Source organism: Apiospora phragmitis (genome assembly GCF_038363925.1).
Source record: "Apiospora phragmitis strain CBS 135458 chromosome Unknown utg000010l:1.0-9815664.0:1.0-9183399.0, whole genome shotgun sequence".
NCBI lineage: Eukaryota > Fungi > Ascomycota > Sordariomycetes > Amphisphaeriales > Apiosporaceae > Apiospora > Apiospora phragmitis.
This window is the reverse complement of record NW_027117409.1, coordinates 7,113,268-7,130,431: the sequence shown is the minus strand read 5'-3', so window position 1 is coordinate 7,130,431 and position 17,164 is coordinate 7,113,268. Positions and strand designations below refer to the sequence as shown.

Sequence of the window (17,164 nt, the reverse complement as noted above, 5' to 3'; positions counted from 1 at the left end):
TGGTATATTTAGGAGTCCCCCTTAAGTCCCGGTGGGCTATTGTTTCCACTGGTGTATTCGTCAGCCACGGACATCAAGTTAGATGGTTCCTCCGTCCCTGCCTTGGATGTCTATAGTCCTTATTATTTCAAAGAACAGGCATGGATGCCCTGGTGATGTAACCTGATTGCCTATTCAAATCTCTACTATAACGATGAGTTTAGCATCGGGAACGCCACTGTGGTCACTCGAAGAGCTGCACCATTGTTTAAGTCTCAATGTTCAGCTGGCTACTACGCTCAGCTGTTCACATACGAGTGTCCCTATTACCACTGAAACTGGGCATCGAGTAATGGGCATGACAGGAGACATTGGTCGGACATGCGAGGCTATCGAAGCTCGAAAAGGGGGAGGACGGGAAAGCAAGCCTCCACTGCCCCAGCCACGGCTTATTGTTCAGCCCATGATATTCTGGCAAGCAACTTGGTTGCTGCGCACATCAGCGTTGGTATTGGGCCAAATTGGGACCAAGAATATCCTATTAGTAAAAATCGAGACGTGGCGGAAGTTGAAAGCCCAAGTCTATTGGATTAGACGGTAGCCAGCTAAAAGGGTGGTGAATAGCAGACGGTGGCCGGTGGCTCAGGCCAGTAACAATTTCAGTGGGGACACATACATTATGTAGGAAGATGCTTCTCGCATCTTCTCCAGCTCCCGGAATCAGGAACGGGGACAGAAGGTGGGAGGTGATGTAAGGCAGGTATCGGTGATCGCAAAGGACACTTCAACACGAATCGCCGATCCGCCCGGGGGTGGTGCCTTAGCATTGATGAATCGGCCGATAGCCAAGAGGATATCGGCCCGGCTCCACGGGCTAAGGCAAGTCCTGATGGTACACGTTACTGCACGTTACCGCAAACAGAACCTCCGGCTCGCGGTGTAGATCGGCCGCTACTTGGCGCATCGGCCGCTACGTTGTTCGTTGCATGCACACCTGAAATCTCTGCGGGACGGACGGACAGACTAGCTATCGACGATGAAAGGACCTTCTTGCCTTCTAGCGGTGCGACGGCGGCGGCAGTGGGCTTCTTGGGGCCTCTTGGAAGCTTGCAGCAAGCCAAGAAAAAGCCCCGATTGGGCAGGACGCAAAGCTGGTGGCAGGGAAAGAAAACCAACCGGGCAACGGGCAGTGGGATAACCGCTTTTTCCGAGAAGGCGAAGCCGAATCGTGGCTCGCTCGCTCGTAGAGGGTGGACGCAATTTGGGGCGGGGACGTCGACGTCACTGCGGACTCCGTTCCTGACGGGTTTTGAGGCCTTCCAGCCTGGCAACTTCATTGACTCGCCAATAATCGGCGGAAGGGAATCCACACTTTCGACTGCAATGCGCCCCCCAGTTGTTGCGGGTATTCCAGGTGCTGCGCTGCTGTCTGGTGTTGGCGATGCGTGAAGCAACTATGCCATTATTTACTGCGCCAATTCAAACATGAAGCAAAAGACAACCCAATCGGTATGAAGGCACGAACTGAACTGATAAGACGTGCATGGCATGGCATGACAGACATGCAGGCGCGGAAGCGCGGGGTTTGACTTTACTGGCGGGCAGTATTTGGGCAATTGAGTTGAGGAGTGCAGACAGACAGAAACCCCTCCAAAGCACAACCCCACCAAGCACATATGCGACCTTGCTGGCACGCACTATTACTCCAATGGCGGGGCACCATCAGGGAAACTGTCGCATACCCTACGTAGTCGACTACGAAACTCTCACCACTCGCCCACTACCCGCATCCAGCCTTTTGGAGAAATGCCGGAAATGCCCTCTCTTTTCCCCATCGCTTCCTGGACCCTCACTTGCCTGTTGCCTCTGAGACCCAGCCATCTAGAACCTAGCAGGCCCCAATGACTTGCCCCGCGTTGCCAGTGTCATCTCATCCTAGGTAGTGGTAGGTAGCACAGGTAGGTAACAAACCATCTGCCCACCATCCCCATCAGTGATCCTTTGTCATAGCCATGCATACATGATGTCACCGGGCAATGGGCTCAAATCTCTAGACTCCACATTCCAAGGTTCATCTACGCCATTGCCAACTGCCTAGGACGTTTCGTGGTGGGATGGGGCCTAGATCCATGCCTATGCGTAGGCCAACTGCTCAACATAAAGCTGCCTCTTCCCGCCGTGTCTAGCAGCAATCCTATAATCTGTATTCCAATCACTCTCATCCCATCTCACCATATACACACGAATATACCCCTATCTACCTCATATACCCAACACAAAAACCGCCAACATGCCTCAGAACATCCCCACCGCCAACCGTCTGATGGACCTCTTCAGCCTGAAGGGCAAGGTCGTCGTCGTCACCGGTGCCTCCGGCCCCCGTGGCATGGGTATCGAGGCCGCTCGCGGCTGTGCCGAGATGGGTGCTGATATCGCCATCACCTACGCCTCCCGCAAGGAGGGCGCCGACAAGAACGTCGAGGAGCTCACCAAGGACTACGGTGTCAAGGTCAAGGCCTACAAGTGCAACGTCAGCGACTTTGCCAGCTGCGAGCAGCTCGTCAAGGACGTCCAGAGCGACTTCGGCGGCCGCATTGACGCCTTCATCGCCAACGCCGGTGCCACCGCCAACTCTGGTGTCATCGACGGTTCCAAGGAGGATTGGGATCACGTCATCCAGGTCGACCTGAACGGTACTGCCTACTGCGCCAAGGCCGTCGGCCCCGTCTTTAAGAAGCAGGGCTCCGGTTCTTTCATCATAACCGCCTCCATGTCCGGCCACATCGCCAACTTCCCTCAGGAGCAGACCTCCTACAACGTCGCCAAGGCCGGCTGCATCCACATGGCCCGCTCGCTGGCCAACGAGTGGCGCGACTTCGCCCGCGTCAACAGCATCTCGCCCGGCTACATCGACACCGGTCTGTCCGACTTCGTCGACAAGGACACCCAGAACCTCTGGATGTCCATGATCCCCATGGGTCGCAACGGTGACGCCAAGGAGCTCAAGGGCGCCTACGTCTACCTCGCCAGTGACGCCAGCACCTACACCACTGGTGCCGACCTCGTCATTGACGGTGGATACACCTGCCGATAGATTATTGGTGGCATGTTTGATTACTGCATGAATAGATGATATCGCATGGAGTTGGGTCGGAACACCTCTGATTTTCTTAGGATAGTGTCGCTGTAGGATAGATACCAGCAGACATGCATTGCAAAAAGTAATACAAAACCGTAAAATTCTAAATTATGATCTTGCAAACTCGCCAGTGATACTTTCCAATGAGTAATGCGTCATGCTTGCCAGTCGATGGCCGGAGCAGTTGGGACTTTCAAACGAGGTATTGTGTAACACTACGATCGCCTGTTATGCACAAGGAAAAATAAGCCGCATTTGCTACTTGTACGTAGGATCGTAGGATCGTAGCTGCACCCGACAACCTGCGAATGCGAAGGGGTGTGAGACCTTGAGTAGGTACAGTCAGAGCCGGCCGTCAGCCAGGTGGCCATAGATAGTCGAGGCTTGATCTTTTTGGACTTCGGTCTCCCCCGTGCCGACATCTTCGCAATTCCAATCAGACATCTTCAGCAGGGAAAAAAGAAAGGAAAAAAGAAGGAAGACTTCCAGGTCATTTTGCTATTCTTCCTCGTGTTCATCCTCTGGCTCTTGAGTCTCACAGAGAAGCAGCCGAAGAAAAGTGGGCGTGGTTGTGAGAGAGTGGCCCCTCTGTGGCGGTAACGCTTCGCTGCGATTTTGGCCGCACTTGCTTGTCTCGCTGGATTGACACGTGCATTTGCGCTACCATCGATCGTTCGACCAGACAGCAAGAAAGGAAAGGATAATCTTCGGAGTCGGTTCTAGAGAAGGAAAATCCGCTATAACGAGTGATTGACGAAGACACAAAAGTGAAGGGGTGAAAGAAAGAAAGAAAGAAAGAAAGAAAGAGGGAACAAGACAAGAAAAACCAAAAGATGTCGATGGAGGGGATCGAGAACCCGACCCTTATCTCCGAGGGCCCGGAGCCCACGGCGTACATCAGACCCCGCGCGCCGCTCGTCCTGATGCACGACGGCGGCGGCACCACCTTCAGCTACCACTGCCTCGAGCCCCCGGCCAACCGCGCCCTCTACGGCATCTCCAACGCCCACTTCGACGACGGCGGCTGGTGGCACGGCGGCCTGCCCGAGATGGCGGCCCATTACATCGGCTTGCTCTCCGAGGCGCTGCCCGAGGGCGGCGATGTCATTCTCGGTGGTGAGCTGCTTTCCTTTCCGCATGCCTAATTGGCCGTCCTATGCGTTCCCTTGCTCGCTCTCTACTCTCTTTGGTACTACTGCAGCAAAGTTCGAATGACAGTGGGCTCTAACCTGCGTTTCGCCCCACAGGCTGGTCGCTAGGCGGGATGCTCGCCCTCGAGATGGCGCACCAGATCGCGACGCAGCCGTCGGGCGACGGCAGCGCCGACCGCCGCCCGCGCTTCAACGTCCTAGGCATGGTGTGGGTGGACAGCCAGTGCCCGCGGCCGGCGGCGGAGGTGCCGGTGCTGGCGGAGAAGCAGCTCCCCGAGGAGGTGGTGCGCCGGCCGCGCGACGAGCTCGACGCCATGAAGCTGCTCGAGAAGGTCGGGCTCAACATGCTCAACGCGCGCATCATGCTGCAGTCGTGGGAGAAGCCCCGGTGGGAGCGCGACGCCGTCCCGCCCACGGTCCTGCTGCGCGCCCACGAGAGCTACGCTGACCCGGCCTCGTCCTTTGTGGATCACCAGCGCGGGCACCGCATGCTCGGCTGGGAGGCTTACAGCAAGGAGCACGGCGACTTCCTCCGGGAGGTGGTGGATGTGGACGGGAGCCACTTCTCCCTGTTCGAGGACGCAAACGTGAGTCCCCCGGTTTCCCCCTTTGGCCTTCCTAGAACCCCTTTCTTTTTCTCGCTACGTGGGTAACATGTTCGATGTGTCTGATGGCTTTTGCTTTATGAATAGATCACTGCTATCTCTGAGAAGATAAATGCCGCTGCCGGCAAGGTTGACCACGACTGATTTCCGGACGAGAGCTGGCGTGGAATAGAGGAAAAGAGCTTGTGATGGTATAGGTGTGAATGGCTTCGGTTTACCTAGTTTTTTCTATCGGTCCTATGATTGCTTCTTTTTCAGTGGCGGGAATATATTAGAGAGACGCTGCATCTGTGGTCATGATATAGAGGAACGGGCTTGGGCCAGGATGAGATGGGCTATGTAGTTGTTCTGCCTCTCCTAAAGGCATTCGATGACCTACCATATCTTACTTAGCCGATGTTAGTTTATACGTACATGAGCCCCTAAGGCCAATCATGTTGGTGTTGTAATAGGGGTAATATTTGCTAGATACAAATGCGTGCATTCTAATACCTTTTTTTCTTCTCATTACATTTTCGGATGGTGAAACATTCGTGGTTCGTAGTAGATAACAGGGGTAGGTGAGGGGCTTGAAAGCTATATTCATCGGTTATCACGGCTTGCTTATCTTACCCAGGTTGGCCCCAATGACAAGCACATCGTATCGTACCCGTACTCGACTAATTCTAGCTGAGGAGTTTGTCTAGTCAGACCAAGGATATTGAAGCGCCGCGAGCAGCTGGGGGTGCTCACCCCTGAAACAGACCGCCAACAATAACAAACGAGAAGAAGCATAATTGCTATATTTGTTCTGAGCTGATGATGACTATGGACGGAAATAATCTTTCCGGTGTTGATTTGCACATGAAATCAGAGACAAACGGGAAAGAATAGGAAATAGAAGAATAAATGGTCCATATCAGGAGGCTTGGCAGCCGATTCAAACTACGAGATATGTGTCAACTCCCCTGTAAAGGAGTCCTTATTCTTTCTTATAAGTACATTGTACACCTAAAATAATGAGGAGTACTCACGACGATGTGATTCCTTCAGGGCACGTGTGTTCAAGGTTCTGGGACGAAGAAAACAAGGCGGGGGATGCAGTATATACCCCTGAATAAGGAAGCACACAGACATAATGCTAATACAAAACTCCACGATCCATGGAATCTCCCGGGTAAGCACTTGATTAGCCAAGCGCTGCCAAGATGCAATCAGATAATTAAGGTGTGTAAACGTTTGAACCTTCCCGTCGAGTATCAAGCAGGAGGACTTGCTCCAGCGCCAAGCACCGAGTTCCTATGGGAAGAAACGACACAACGGTAACGGCCAAATGACCACTATATTTAGCCGCTTACTAGCTAGTTTCATAGAAATTGAGAGAGAAATGGATAAAATGAGATCGGCACCCCCTTGCAGGAGCCTTCTTTGCTTTTCCCTCGGTTTTTATACCATCCCCACCCGTGCAGTTCATGGGCCCAGCGAAACCAGAGACATCGTGTCTTGCCCAAAACGACGTTGAGCGTCAGGGTCCGCCAAGCTGAGCTCGTACTGTAGAGATTAGAGCTGTGGCGCTTTTGGGTCGTAGCGTCAAGTCCCAAAACTATCGCGAGAGCCGCACAATGGCTTTTTAAGACTCGGTCTACTTGTAATTCTCTCCTGCGCTAGTCGAGCACATCAACACGAGGGTTTCCTAGGATCCGTCATCCGACGAACGCTGCCCGTGTTTGTTTTCCTTCCTTTTCTTCTTCCTGGGCCAAGGCACCGCGCAGGAAAGCAACGCGGGAATTTCTTGTTTTGTTATTGCGTGCAGGTCAGCGTCCATTACGAGTCGTTACCGTCATCAGATCAAAAAGTCCACCTACCGCTCGATTCGTTACGCAGTTTGCAGTGTTGCTGACACCGCCCACCCGACAAACCAGCACACAACCAGTCGTTGGGTCGTGGTGATTATTAGGTTTAATTGACAGGCCGCCCCTGTGCTCGGTCTTGGCCTTCTGGCTGGAAGCTAAACCTGAACCACCATCCGATCATCTTGGCACCAGATTGGCGGCTGACCCAATCTGCCGGACACCACCCCCCCGCCCCTCGTCTTTGCTGGGAAAAGAAAAGAAAAAAGCATAAGTTAGACTGCCTCTAGTACCATGCAGCGCACAGGAATCGGGCTTGTCCTAGGGGACTAGTCATCTTGTTCCTGGCGACTTCTGGAAAATTCAAACCTCGGGCTGCAGATACAGCCAATCAGGAGGTCCCTTGGCTCTACATCTGCGGTGACAAGGTGGAGGAAGAAGTCAGTCCCTGACGGAAGCAAGCACAGATCTTTAGATCGTCTGTCGTTTGCGGTTTGAGACAAGCCCATCAGGATCCGGGAGCCGGTGCGAAATTACTCTACCGTAGCTTCTGTCATCACAATGTTTGGTTTGTCTGTCATCGGCCAACCAGAAGAGAGCGCGGTCTAGACCCCTGACAGAGCTGCCAGAAGACGAAGCCGGGATGCATATATATCCTGCCAGAGCGCCGTCTATCATGATGTTGTTCTTCATCCAGCATCTTCTCATCGTCCGTCGCTACCTTTTCTTTTCTTTTCCATACTCCCATCCTTTTCCTTAGTGTGTCTCATCATTGTGCCATAAAAATGGTCGTCCCCTCGCTAACCAAGGCATTCCTCTGGTCTAATGCCCTCCTGTCACTCGCTTCCGCCCTAACACTACCTTCACCAAACGATCTAATTACAACCAAGAAATTTGAACTAACCGTCACCTGGGAGAAAGGTGCCCCAGATGGAGTCGAACGCGACCTCTTCAAGGTCAACGGACAGTTTCCGGGACCTGTCCTAGAGCTAACTGAGGGTGATTCCGTGGAGATCAATGTCAAGAACCGATCTCCCTTCAACACCACAATTCACTATCATGGTCAGTATTACTACAGCTAACCGAAGAGAGTTGTTGAGACGCTGACCACATGGTCATTAGGCATCGAGATGATGGGCACCCCCTGGTCCGACGGAACCCCAGGTCTTACCCAGAGCCACATCCAACCGGGATGTGAGTTCCTGTACAAATGGAAGGCAACACAACACGGTTCATACTGGTATCACTCTCATACCGACCTTCAACTCGACGATGGCCTATTCGGGCCCATCATCATCCATCCCAAATCAGACACGCCGAATCCCTACAGCCTAGTCACCAAGGATACCGTTTCACTCGAAGCCATCAAGTCGGCTGAGAAGCATCGCTTTCCTATGCTGTTGTCAGACTGGCGACATGTCCCCTCGACTCAAGCTTGGGATATCTCCGAGAAATCGCACATCGATCTTCTCTGCTTTGACTCGATCTTGGTCAATGGCAAAGGCAAAGTCGACTGTCTTGCTTCTACGCAACAGGCACCCCTCGTAACCAGGCCTCAACAACAACTTCTCAGCAGGATTAACGGTTCTACCCTTACTGATAAGAGGTATGAACGACCGATCGTACAAGCTGCGGATCAAAAGACCAAATATGCTAATTATTACACGACAGCTGCCTGCCTCCCAATGTACTTGCCACGCTTGCTAATGCAGGAGACGCCAAGCCCGACCCGAGCGTCATTCCGCGAGAGATCTTCAACGGATGCAAGGCCACTAATGCTCCGCTGGATGTCATCAAGGTCGTCAAGAGCAAGAACTGTGAGGAGGATAAGTGGATCATGCTGGACCTGATTGCCACCTTCAGCATGATTGAGGCCCAGGTTTCCTTGGACGAGATCCCGCTGACCATCATTGCTGCCGACGGCAACTACATCGAGCCCAAGACCGCCCAATCGATCCCTCTGGCAGCCGGTCAGCGCTATACAGTCATCGCAAAGCTCGAGAAGCCCAAGAAGTACACTCTCCGTGTGAGCGCTACCTCAGACCCGCAGATCCTGTTCGGGTCGTCCATCATCGACTTCCAGGTCGAGGCCCAGGAGCAGTCACTGGAGCCTTCGGTCGCCTACATCAACGAGCGCGGCGTCAACACCACCTCGGGCGTCGTGGTCTTCTCGCCCGCCCAGGGCAAGTCGTTCCCGCCGGCCGTCATCCCTCAGGTGGTGGACGCCACCTACAAGGTCGTGATGAAGCAGGCCGGCGCGCTCGACCGGTGGGCCTTCAACTCGACGCCCCGTCCCGAGTCTCTGGATGATGTGCAACCCTTGCTTCTCCACCCCCAGCCCAACTTGAAAAATGACTACACCGTGACCATGCCGGCGTCGCAGAAGTGGGTCGACTTTGTCATGCTGCAGCCCCGGTCCGGGCCCTCGCACCCGGTCCACTTCCACGGCCGACACTTCTACGTCATCGGCCAGGGCCAGGGCGCCTTCACGTGGGACTCGGCCGCCGAGGCTGCCGCCGCGAACCCTGGCAATTTCAATCTCGTGAACCCGCCGCTGCGCGACACCTGGCCCACGCTGCCGTCCCAGCAGCAGGATACCTGGCTGGTCGTGCGGCGGCCCAACGACAACCCGGGCGTCTGGCTGATCCACTGCCACATCCAGTCCCATCTCCACGGCGGCATGAGCATGGTGATCCAGGAGGGGTTAGGGGCTCTGCCTTCTATCCCCGAGGAGTACCGGGACCAGAGTTGCCATGCTTGATTGACGTGTTAGCCAAGTTGCTTTAACCGCATTGCATTTTCATTTTCATCACATGTTACATTTGTCTTATTACCCTTGCTTTGGCTAGTATATACTCTGCCTTGTACTCTTGTTCGCTCAGTGTACTTGCTTGTATTTAGAATTTTATATGGATTTACTGTGTTATGGTGTGCCATTCATTCATATGACAGGGTTTTCGAGAGACCCTCTATGCATGTATGATATGACATGTAATCTAAGGGGAATCTGGAAAGGCCAAGAAGTGTTTGAGAGCCAACAGTTAAGTGCGATGCTGCTGCTTCTCCGAGAAGGCACTGATATCAACCGTGGCTTCATTAATTAGCAAGACCGTCTTGCCTTCCTCAAGCATTGGATACATCGCTGTTTCCTGCTACGTTCTTTGCTCTCGGTCGAGCCACTACAAACCCCTCCTCCGCCTTGGCCTGGACAGAAGATTCTCCCTTTCTCTCTTTCATCATTCACTTCACTTGTTCAGCATTTTATACACCGCCAACATCGTCTCACCATCGTTATACTTGCTTCCCAGCATCATTTGACAGAAATCCAACACCAGACTCGGACTTCCAGACCTTCTCCTCCATCTAATCCGCTACAATGCTTTGCTCTCTTGATATATTCTGCTTCTTGGGCCTCCAATCATTCCTTGGCTGCAAGTCGTGCTGTTCCGAGAAGTGTTCCACGACGGACAGTTCTACCAAGAACCCCAACGGCACCCCCTACGTCCATTACCCGCCCCACTTCGACAGCAAATTCGAAGTCCTTCGATGGAACGACCATGATGCCTGGTGCTCCGCCATGTCGTCGCGTGTGCTAGTCGAGAGCAAGCCGACCCCCACGGTCGCGTCCCTGCGGAGCTGGGAGAACGCGCACGCCATCACGGCCACCCAGGCGCCCGAGGTGAAGGAGACGAGCGTGCCGGCGAGCCTGCGCGAGGAGTGGTGCATATGGGACGCGCAGCTCGCCTCCTGGGCCTCCGAGTACGCGGTGCCCCTCGTCGACCAGTGTGCCGGACACCCCGGCTTTCCCACGCCCACGATCGCCGAGGCGAAGCCCTCACCCCACACGACGACGGCGGCCTGGTGCGTTACTTTGATCAATGTCGCCGTTACGAGGCAGACGGGGGATGCCACGATGGCGGGCGCGGTGGCTATCGGAGCAGGAGCGGTTTTGGCGTTGATGTGATTCAAGGGAATGGAGAGTACGGAGTCATCGGTGTCCTTAAGTACCTACCTATGGCAATTCTTCTGTTTACTCTACGGTCTCGTTAGCCAATATAAAATTACATACCAAGTGTACGTTCAAGGTGCTGGCGGATATTTCTTCCAGTGTACGGCTCAGTATTTATTCGACGATCCAGCCATTTCTCCTACCTAGGGGTTCCATGTTGCAGCTTGAACCAACGGGGGTTCGATATCCTGTTGTATCCTCCGACTTCCGTCATCCACCGCCCCCTGGTCACCATCACCACTACCACATGACACCCCCACCGTCCACATGCGCCACCTATCCGGCAGAGCCGGGCGGGCAGCAGCGCGCGTCGAGCAGCGCGTACTTGAGCGCGTTCTGCCGCCGGTTGCGCCGGCCCTCGACGGCCGCCATGTACGACGACCAGGCCAGCACCAGGCGGCCCGTCGTGCGGCCGTCCGAGAGCGTCGCGACGAACTCGACGAGGCCCTCCTGCTGCGCCGCGAAGTCCAGCAGCGTCGCGCTCGCGTGCTGGTCTCAGAAGTGCCGCGGGTACGTGGTCTGACCGAGGCGGACGACAGGGAAAGGGAAAGGGCGGTCTGGCCCTCTGTTGTTGTTGTTGTTGTTGTTGTTGTTGTTGTTGTTGCTGCTGCAGGCGCGGCGGCAGCGGTGAACCGCACCACGTGCTTGCGCTGTTTAGCGACCTTCTGCTGGTCGCTCGGCGAGAGGTCCGACGCGACGTAGACGTTCTCGGGCGACAGCCAGTGCGTCGTCTCCTGGCTCGACGCGAGGCCGTAGAAGACGCGGTCCGCGCGGGCGCGCACGTAGCCGTCCATGGTCTTGGCCAGCTGTACGTACATGTTGCCCTTGCCGGGCTGGGCGTCGGGCTGCAGGCGGCCGAGGCGCAGGAAGAGGCCCGGGGCGGGCGCGTGCAGCAGCTCCATCCCGTCGATGCGGATGCCCTTGTTGGTCACGCTCAGCTCGCCCCGGTGCAGCTCGCCCGGCTGCTTGCCCAGCGTCTTGGCGCCGAGGATGCCGCGGAACTCGGGTCCCCTCCCGTCCCCGTCCCTGTCCCCGTCCCTGTCCCCGTCCCTGTCCCCGTCCTCCCCAGCGACGGCAATGGGGGGCCCGTCGGCCGCCCATGCGAAGAGCGTGAGGTCGCCGTTGGACCGGCGGCAGATTTCTTCCTGCAGCCGGAGGAACGCTTTGCTCTCTTCCCCGTATAGAAGCGGCGTGTTGATGTCGAATATCCCCATCAGACTGTAGGCCGCATCTTCGGTCCGCGTGGTTTGTCTCGTAGCCGCCCAGGACATGCGGCGGGCCACGTGGACGGAGGAGAGCGGTTTGCGGTGCAAGAGGATCTTCTTCTCGATGCCCGTTGCCTCGGCGATCCTGGAGTGCAGGGTCAGTTTCGTGCCGCGGTAGTTGAAGTCGTGATCAAGGAAGATCAACCTGCCCGGAGCGATCAGCTCCTGCAGCGTCCAGCCGCGCGACCACCATCGGCACTGGAAGATGTCGGCGACGAGGCCCGGCACGACATCATTCTTCGCGCCATCGCCCTCTTTGTCCACTACTACTACCGACCCACCATCGCCATCAGCATTGGGCCCATCCTCCTGAGCCCCATTGCCGCCGTTGCCGTGGTGGCCCCGCGGGCCAGATCCCCTAGATAAGCGTAGCAGACGGCCGAGTCGGCGTACCAGCGGTACATGGAGTTGATGGCCTCGGACAGCTCGGCGCTGCTGGTCTTGTCGATGCAGCAGGTGTCGACCCAGGCGTACCTCAGGCGGCGGGTCCCCCCCGGCCAGCGCGCAGAGGCGCTCGATCTTGCGCCATCCCTTCTTGGCGCGCGCGACGTCGTCGCGGCGGTCGCGGAAGTCCTGGAACGTGACCTCGCCGTCCTCCCAGGTGTGCGACAGGATGGCGTACGCCATCGTCTCGTGGTCCAGGACGTGCTCCAGCTCAAGGGTCTCGATGTTGATGAGCCACATGTCGTCGGCGTCGCTCTCCTGCTCCCTTCATGGCGTGCACATATAGGTATGGATATCAATTTTATAGAAGCCCTTCCTTTCTAGGATATATAGGGGGTTGTGATGTGGGCGGCTGACCAATAGAGTTGCTTGCTCTGTTTCTTTTTGGGTGCGGGTACCTGAGTGAGTGACAGTGCTTGGCTTGCTAGTAACCTACTGTAAGACAAGAAGAGGCTTGACGAACTGGTCAGAAGTGGAGATTTTGATATTCTTTGCGGCGTTTCTAGACGAGCCAATCAGTACCGGTAAGACGTCTGTTTATGTGGTTCTGATGCAGGGATACCAGAAACTGACGATCACACTAGTCCTCGTAGAGATTCCAAAAGTAGGGGGACTAGGTGTAGCTAGCTGAGAGTCATATAAAAAATCATACATACGTGGGCAGCCACAGTGGCATAATTGCTCAATCTCGATAGTATCTACGGAAGCTAAGCCTACTGCTCGTTGTTGTGACGGAGCAAAGCTATTGTATTAATCTGCCGCTGCATGTCAGAGGGCGACGCATGCCGCCTATTAGACGGCTCGTATCGCCGCCAATCCAAAGAGGCATAGATAGAACACCACTAACGCCTGCCCATGCTGATGTCTTTTGTTCTTGATATCGATGAAAGAGAAACCTATACTTTCTTGAAGGTTGCGCTCTTTCCGGGCTTTTCGCCGTGCATCCTTCGCGCAGGCTTGGGGCCCTCCGCATGGAGGGACTTGTACGGATTGAACACCTTGCCCTTCCCACCCTTGGCGTCTCCATTACGTTGGGTCTTAAGAACCGACTTGGCCGTGCTGTAATCAAAAGGCACTTCCTCATCGGCTTCTTCGTCCTTTTCGGCGGCGGCTTGGGCAGCTTTCTTTGCGGCCTTTTCTGCCTTCTTCTGGGCCTTCCGGGCCTTCCTTTCTGCTTTCTGCTGTTCGAGCTCACGATCTGAATCGTCCAAAGCAATCTCATCACCATCCATTCCAGGCGTTGTTGGATTGGAAGTCCCAGTTGCGATTCCGTTTTGCTCTTCTTCATCTTCTCTCTCCGGCTCGGGAGCTTTGCGCTTCTTGCCGGCCTTGAGCGTGAATTCCGTGTCTTCCACAGCATCCGCACTTGGCTGTGCCGGCGCCGGCTCTGTTCGAGACCGCACCGTAAGACTTTCCCCAGAGGTTTCCCCTACTGAAGCATTCTCCATGAACGCTGCCCATGGCAGAGCAAATCGTAGGCCATTGGCAGCAGCATTTGCCCCCGAGGTGTTCTCCCAGCGGCTGCCGACCGGGACTTCGCCCCAGAGCTTCGACTGCTCAGCAACAAGGTCTTTGGTTTCAAGGACACCAGGACTAGTAGTACGCAAGTTCGGAAAGACCTGTTTTGCCACCTCGCCGATCCCAAGCGTACTGCCGCGGAAGAAATCTGACAGGGTCGGACCATTCTCACCGTCCGCCTTTGCTTTGGACACGACCTTAGAAAGTTCGGTCACTGATGTCTTTGCAACGTGTGATGAGTGAGACGAAGGGAAGCCGAGGATGCTGAACAAGGCCTTGGGATCCGGAGGTAGGCGCCTTGCGATATCGAAGACCGCCGAGTTGCTGAAAATGAACATGGGGCTCTCGTCTTCACGCCGTGCGACATCATCGCGCCATTTGTGCACGGCACGAAATACTGCAAACTGCTCACGGGTCAGATTCCCGGATGATTTGATCAGCATGTTGTACCATCCATTCGGCCCCTGGCCGGCTGTGGTATCGTAGGCAATCCGCTCGTGCCTGCGCAGGGACGTCTCTTTTGATTTTTCCAGACATGCGTCATGTAATCTTCGTCCCGGTTGCTGCGGTTCGACCGCGCAAGGAGCTCGTTTCTTATCAGATCAAAAATGTAAAGTAGGAAATGGGTATCTGAGCGCGCGTAGTAGAACATCTCCTCAGGTATCGGTCTATTAAGTCAGTATGCGATGCTGAAACAAAGGAAGGATACCATACCGTATCCGCCAGTCAGCCAACTGGTATTTCTTGTCCGCGTCAAAATCAACGAAGCGCTTCAATAAATATGCGAGGCTTTTAGATGTATATTGAAGGGATTCGGCGGCATGGAAAGTGTCAAAGAGACCAACAACGTAAAGACCCAAATCTCTCTGAAGCCATAGGATATCCATATATGCACCATGCAGAACCTGATGTTGTCAGTTAGCATGAACCGTTAACAGTCGCGTAGCCGACTTACTTTGACGATCTTGGGGTCTTGCGAAAACCTCGTTTAGAATCTCTACTATGACGCCAAGGCTGCAGGGTGTCAACTATCCAGTCTTTTTCACGTGTGCTAATTTGCATAAGCGAAAGCAGTCCATAGTATGTCCGGTAGTCATGGTGTTCAGTGTCAATAGCAATCACGTCTGCCTGTTTGAGCTCTGCCAACATCTCAAGCACCCCTTCAAACGTGTCGACAAATGTGGCAGTGGTGGATTCAACAGGTTGGTATTTGATCGGCTCCTTGATTGCGTACATGGAGTCAGGATACTTGAGTTCGAGAATCTCAGTTTCGTAAGGGTGTTTGTATCTGCATACGCTGTTAGTGTCCCATACTGTAGTCATATCGCGCCAAACGCGGCGCCTGTTGGCTTTGTGTCTCTTGACTCGGCGTTCCAGGTCTTTAACACTTGTGTGGGGAGCGGGAGCGCAAAGTGGAAATTCAAAAGCATGAGACAAGAAAAGGCTGTAGTCGTACTGTGTAGAATCCGCTTCGTTGCTGAATGTATTTAAGCTCTGGGCCAAGGCATCGTAGCATGTGGTTTCATTGTAAGAATGGGCTTCCAAGGAGATGTACTGATGTTGTCGGGCTTCATCTCAAAAGCATTCTGAGGCTTGAGGATGTTGGCGCGGCGCATCGAAGCATCGAGGGCAGTGAAGGTCTTCGACTTCTTGGCTTGGGTTCCCTAACTCATTGGTCAGCTTGTAAGCACGCGATCGAGTCCAATGGCTGATCATACCGCCTCCTCTGTCGGTGCAGCCTTCCTCTTCACCAAGCCCGTGTACTCGTCAAGGCATGTGTCGGCTTTCTCCAGCAAGGTATCGATGACATCGACAATGCGCGACCAGTGAACCTCGACATCGTCGGCATCTTTCAGTTCGGGGGCTTTGAGGTCTGTGGATTTGGTGGCCGATTTGAGAAGTTCGCTGGAGAGCGTCAACAATCGTTCGCTTGTCTCGTCCAGTTGCTCGTCGACCGTGGGGTTGTTGCTGCGATGGAAGTTGACGTCTTCTGCGGCAAGTTGATTTACTGTGCGTGTCGTTGCTACGAGCGCAGATTGTATCTGCGCTTGCATAGACGTGAAGTCGCTGGATGACCCCATGATGATGGCGGTCTTGGGGGAAAACAGTCGTCCTGAGATGTCTCGAGGAATGCGACTTCAGCGCGGCTGCTGCTCAACTGGTAAACGCATGGGTTAAACAAAATTTCAGAAATGTCGGGAGGTTAAACGCCGATTGCCAAGGGACGTGGGGCTTTGGGTTAGCTGGGCTGCTGGGGGCCACGGGCCTGCAAGTTGAAAGCACAGGGATGTTGGCGCCACTTTTGATCGCTATGAGGTATTCCGGAGCTAGCTACTAATTTGATCCAGCTGGATAAGGATAAAGCATCAAGCCCAGGCAATTGATGTATTGAATATGCCTGTCGATCAACCACTGACATCAAACAGCCGCAATATCTGATACAGACCACACATACACGATAGATCCCGAGGTTGTCTAGATTCGGGCTCAGTCGAAAAAAAAGCAACACACCAAGGCCAAGCTGGAAGAGTGATAGGTACCAGAAGAAAACTAAACTTGCCCTACTACTGTAACCATGTCAGCCTCCCTCGCTCCCGAGTGCAACGAGGTGAAAGAGTAGGTGGTTCCCATAGCCTCGATCGCCGTCAATGAAAGGCAACCTACTGATATTCGCTCAGGCGATATGATACTTGTTTCTTGAAATGGTATAGCGAAAGTGTGTTTGCAGTCCCCATAAACGTCCTCGCCGGATTTCACATACGAAGACTGACATAACCAGAATATCTCCGCGGTAATGGCAAAACCGACGACAACGAATGCGCCAGTATGTTCAAGGAGTACCAGAAATGCTTACAGGTGGGTATTCGCGAGACTCAGCGCGTGGCATTACCGTCTAACCATGTATGTTCCATAGGTCGCCCTCAAGGACCGCAAGATAGACAAGCTGTTGGATGAGGCACGCGAAGATAGTAAAGATTACGACACTATTCACCTCAAGCGGAAGTGAGCAGGTCAAGCTCATGAGAGAAAAGCTCTCCTCTGCGCCAAGCTCCCGGGACCGTTCCTAGGGACGGGAGGTCTGGCACGTCCCTAATTTACACATGAACGTATCACGCTCTTCGAGAAATCTCTTTATATATGAAATAATAAGAATCAATCTTCAAGTCATGGGAGTTATTCCAAGAATCGCAAAGAACAACGGCCCTTATTAGACCTACTCGAGAG

At 54.3% G+C, this 17,164-nt stretch overlaps 8 protein-coding genes across 8 annotated transcripts; 4 read left to right on the top strand and 4 right to left on the bottom strand.

Annotated features, from left to right (window-relative positions):
- Window positions 1–878: 878 nt before the first annotated feature.
- On the bottom strand, window positions 879–1,316 carry PG994_011940 (uncharacterized protein; the record flags this gene model as incomplete). The annotated part of the gene is made up of 1 exon (XM_066863349.1): window positions 879–1,316. The coding sequence occupies one exon, from the start codon at window positions 1,314–1,316 to the stop codon at window positions 879–881; it is 438 nt and encodes a 145-aa protein (XP_066712459.1).
- Window positions 1,317–2,269: 953 nt separating this feature from the next.
- PG994_011939 (uncharacterized protein) lies at window positions 2,270–3,073 on the top strand (the record flags this gene model as incomplete). The annotated part of the gene is made up of 1 exon (XM_066863348.1): window positions 2,270–3,073. One exon carries the CDS (start codon window positions 2,270–2,272, stop codon window positions 3,071–3,073), a length of 804 nt encoding a protein of 267 aa, XP_066712458.1.
- An 878-nt stretch (window positions 3,074–3,951) lies between these two features.
- Window positions 3,952–5,018, top strand: PG994_011938 (uncharacterized protein; the record flags this gene model as incomplete). Its single annotated transcript, XM_066863347.1, has 3 exons — window positions 3,952–4,234; window positions 4,366–4,856; window positions 4,983–5,018. 3 exons carry the CDS (start codon window positions 3,952–3,954, stop codon window positions 5,016–5,018), a joined length of 810 nt encoding a protein of 269 aa, XP_066712457.1.
- A 2,470-nt stretch (window positions 5,019–7,488) lies between these two features.
- Window positions 7,489–9,468, top strand: PG994_011937 (laccase precursor; the record flags this gene model as incomplete). The annotated part of the gene is made up of 4 exons (XM_066863346.1): window positions 7,489–7,765; window positions 8,138–8,309; window positions 8,375–9,001; window positions 9,435–9,468. 4 exons carry the CDS (start codon window positions 7,489–7,491, stop codon window positions 9,466–9,468), a joined length of 1,110 nt encoding a protein of 369 aa, XP_066712456.1.
- Window positions 9,469–10,210: 742 nt separating this feature from the next.
- PG994_011936 (uncharacterized protein) lies at window positions 10,211–10,981 on the bottom strand (the record flags this gene model as incomplete). The annotated part of the gene is made up of 2 exons (XM_066863345.1): window positions 10,211–10,632; window positions 10,918–10,981. The coding sequence occupies 2 exons, from the start codon at window positions 10,979–10,981 to the stop codon at window positions 10,211–10,213; spliced, it is 486 nt and encodes a 161-aa protein (XP_066712455.1).
- Window positions 10,982–10,988: 7 nt separating this feature from the next.
- Window positions 10,989–12,661, bottom strand: PG994_011935 (Vegetative incompatibility protein HET-E-1; the record flags this gene model as incomplete). Its single annotated transcript, XM_066863344.1, has 4 exons — window positions 10,989–11,201; window positions 11,237–12,335; window positions 12,371–12,417; window positions 12,452–12,661. 4 exons carry the CDS (start codon window positions 12,659–12,661, stop codon window positions 10,989–10,991), a joined length of 1,569 nt encoding a protein of 522 aa, XP_066712454.1.
- A 656-nt stretch (window positions 12,662–13,317) lies between these two features.
- On the bottom strand, window positions 13,318–16,020 carry PG994_011934 (exosome complex exonuclease rrp6-like protein; the record flags this gene model as incomplete). Its single annotated transcript, XM_066863343.1, is given in 7 exon segments — window positions 13,318–14,454; window positions 14,475–14,607; window positions 14,654–14,803; window positions 14,895–15,227; window positions 15,396–15,477; window positions 15,495–15,603; window positions 15,658–16,020. The coding sequence occupies 7 exon segments, from the start codon at window positions 16,018–16,020 to the stop codon at window positions 13,318–13,320; spliced, it is 2,307 nt and encodes a 768-aa protein (XP_066712453.1).
- A 494-nt stretch (window positions 16,021–16,514) lies between these two features.
- PG994_011933 (uncharacterized protein) lies at window positions 16,515–16,946 on the top strand (the record flags this gene model as incomplete). Its single annotated transcript, XM_066863342.1, has 4 exons — window positions 16,515–16,555; window positions 16,618–16,655; window positions 16,719–16,795; window positions 16,854–16,946. The coding sequence occupies 4 exons, from the start codon at window positions 16,515–16,517 to the stop codon at window positions 16,944–16,946; spliced, it is 249 nt and encodes an 82-aa protein (XP_066712452.1).
- Between the last annotated feature and the right edge of the window lie 218 nt (window positions 16,947–17,164).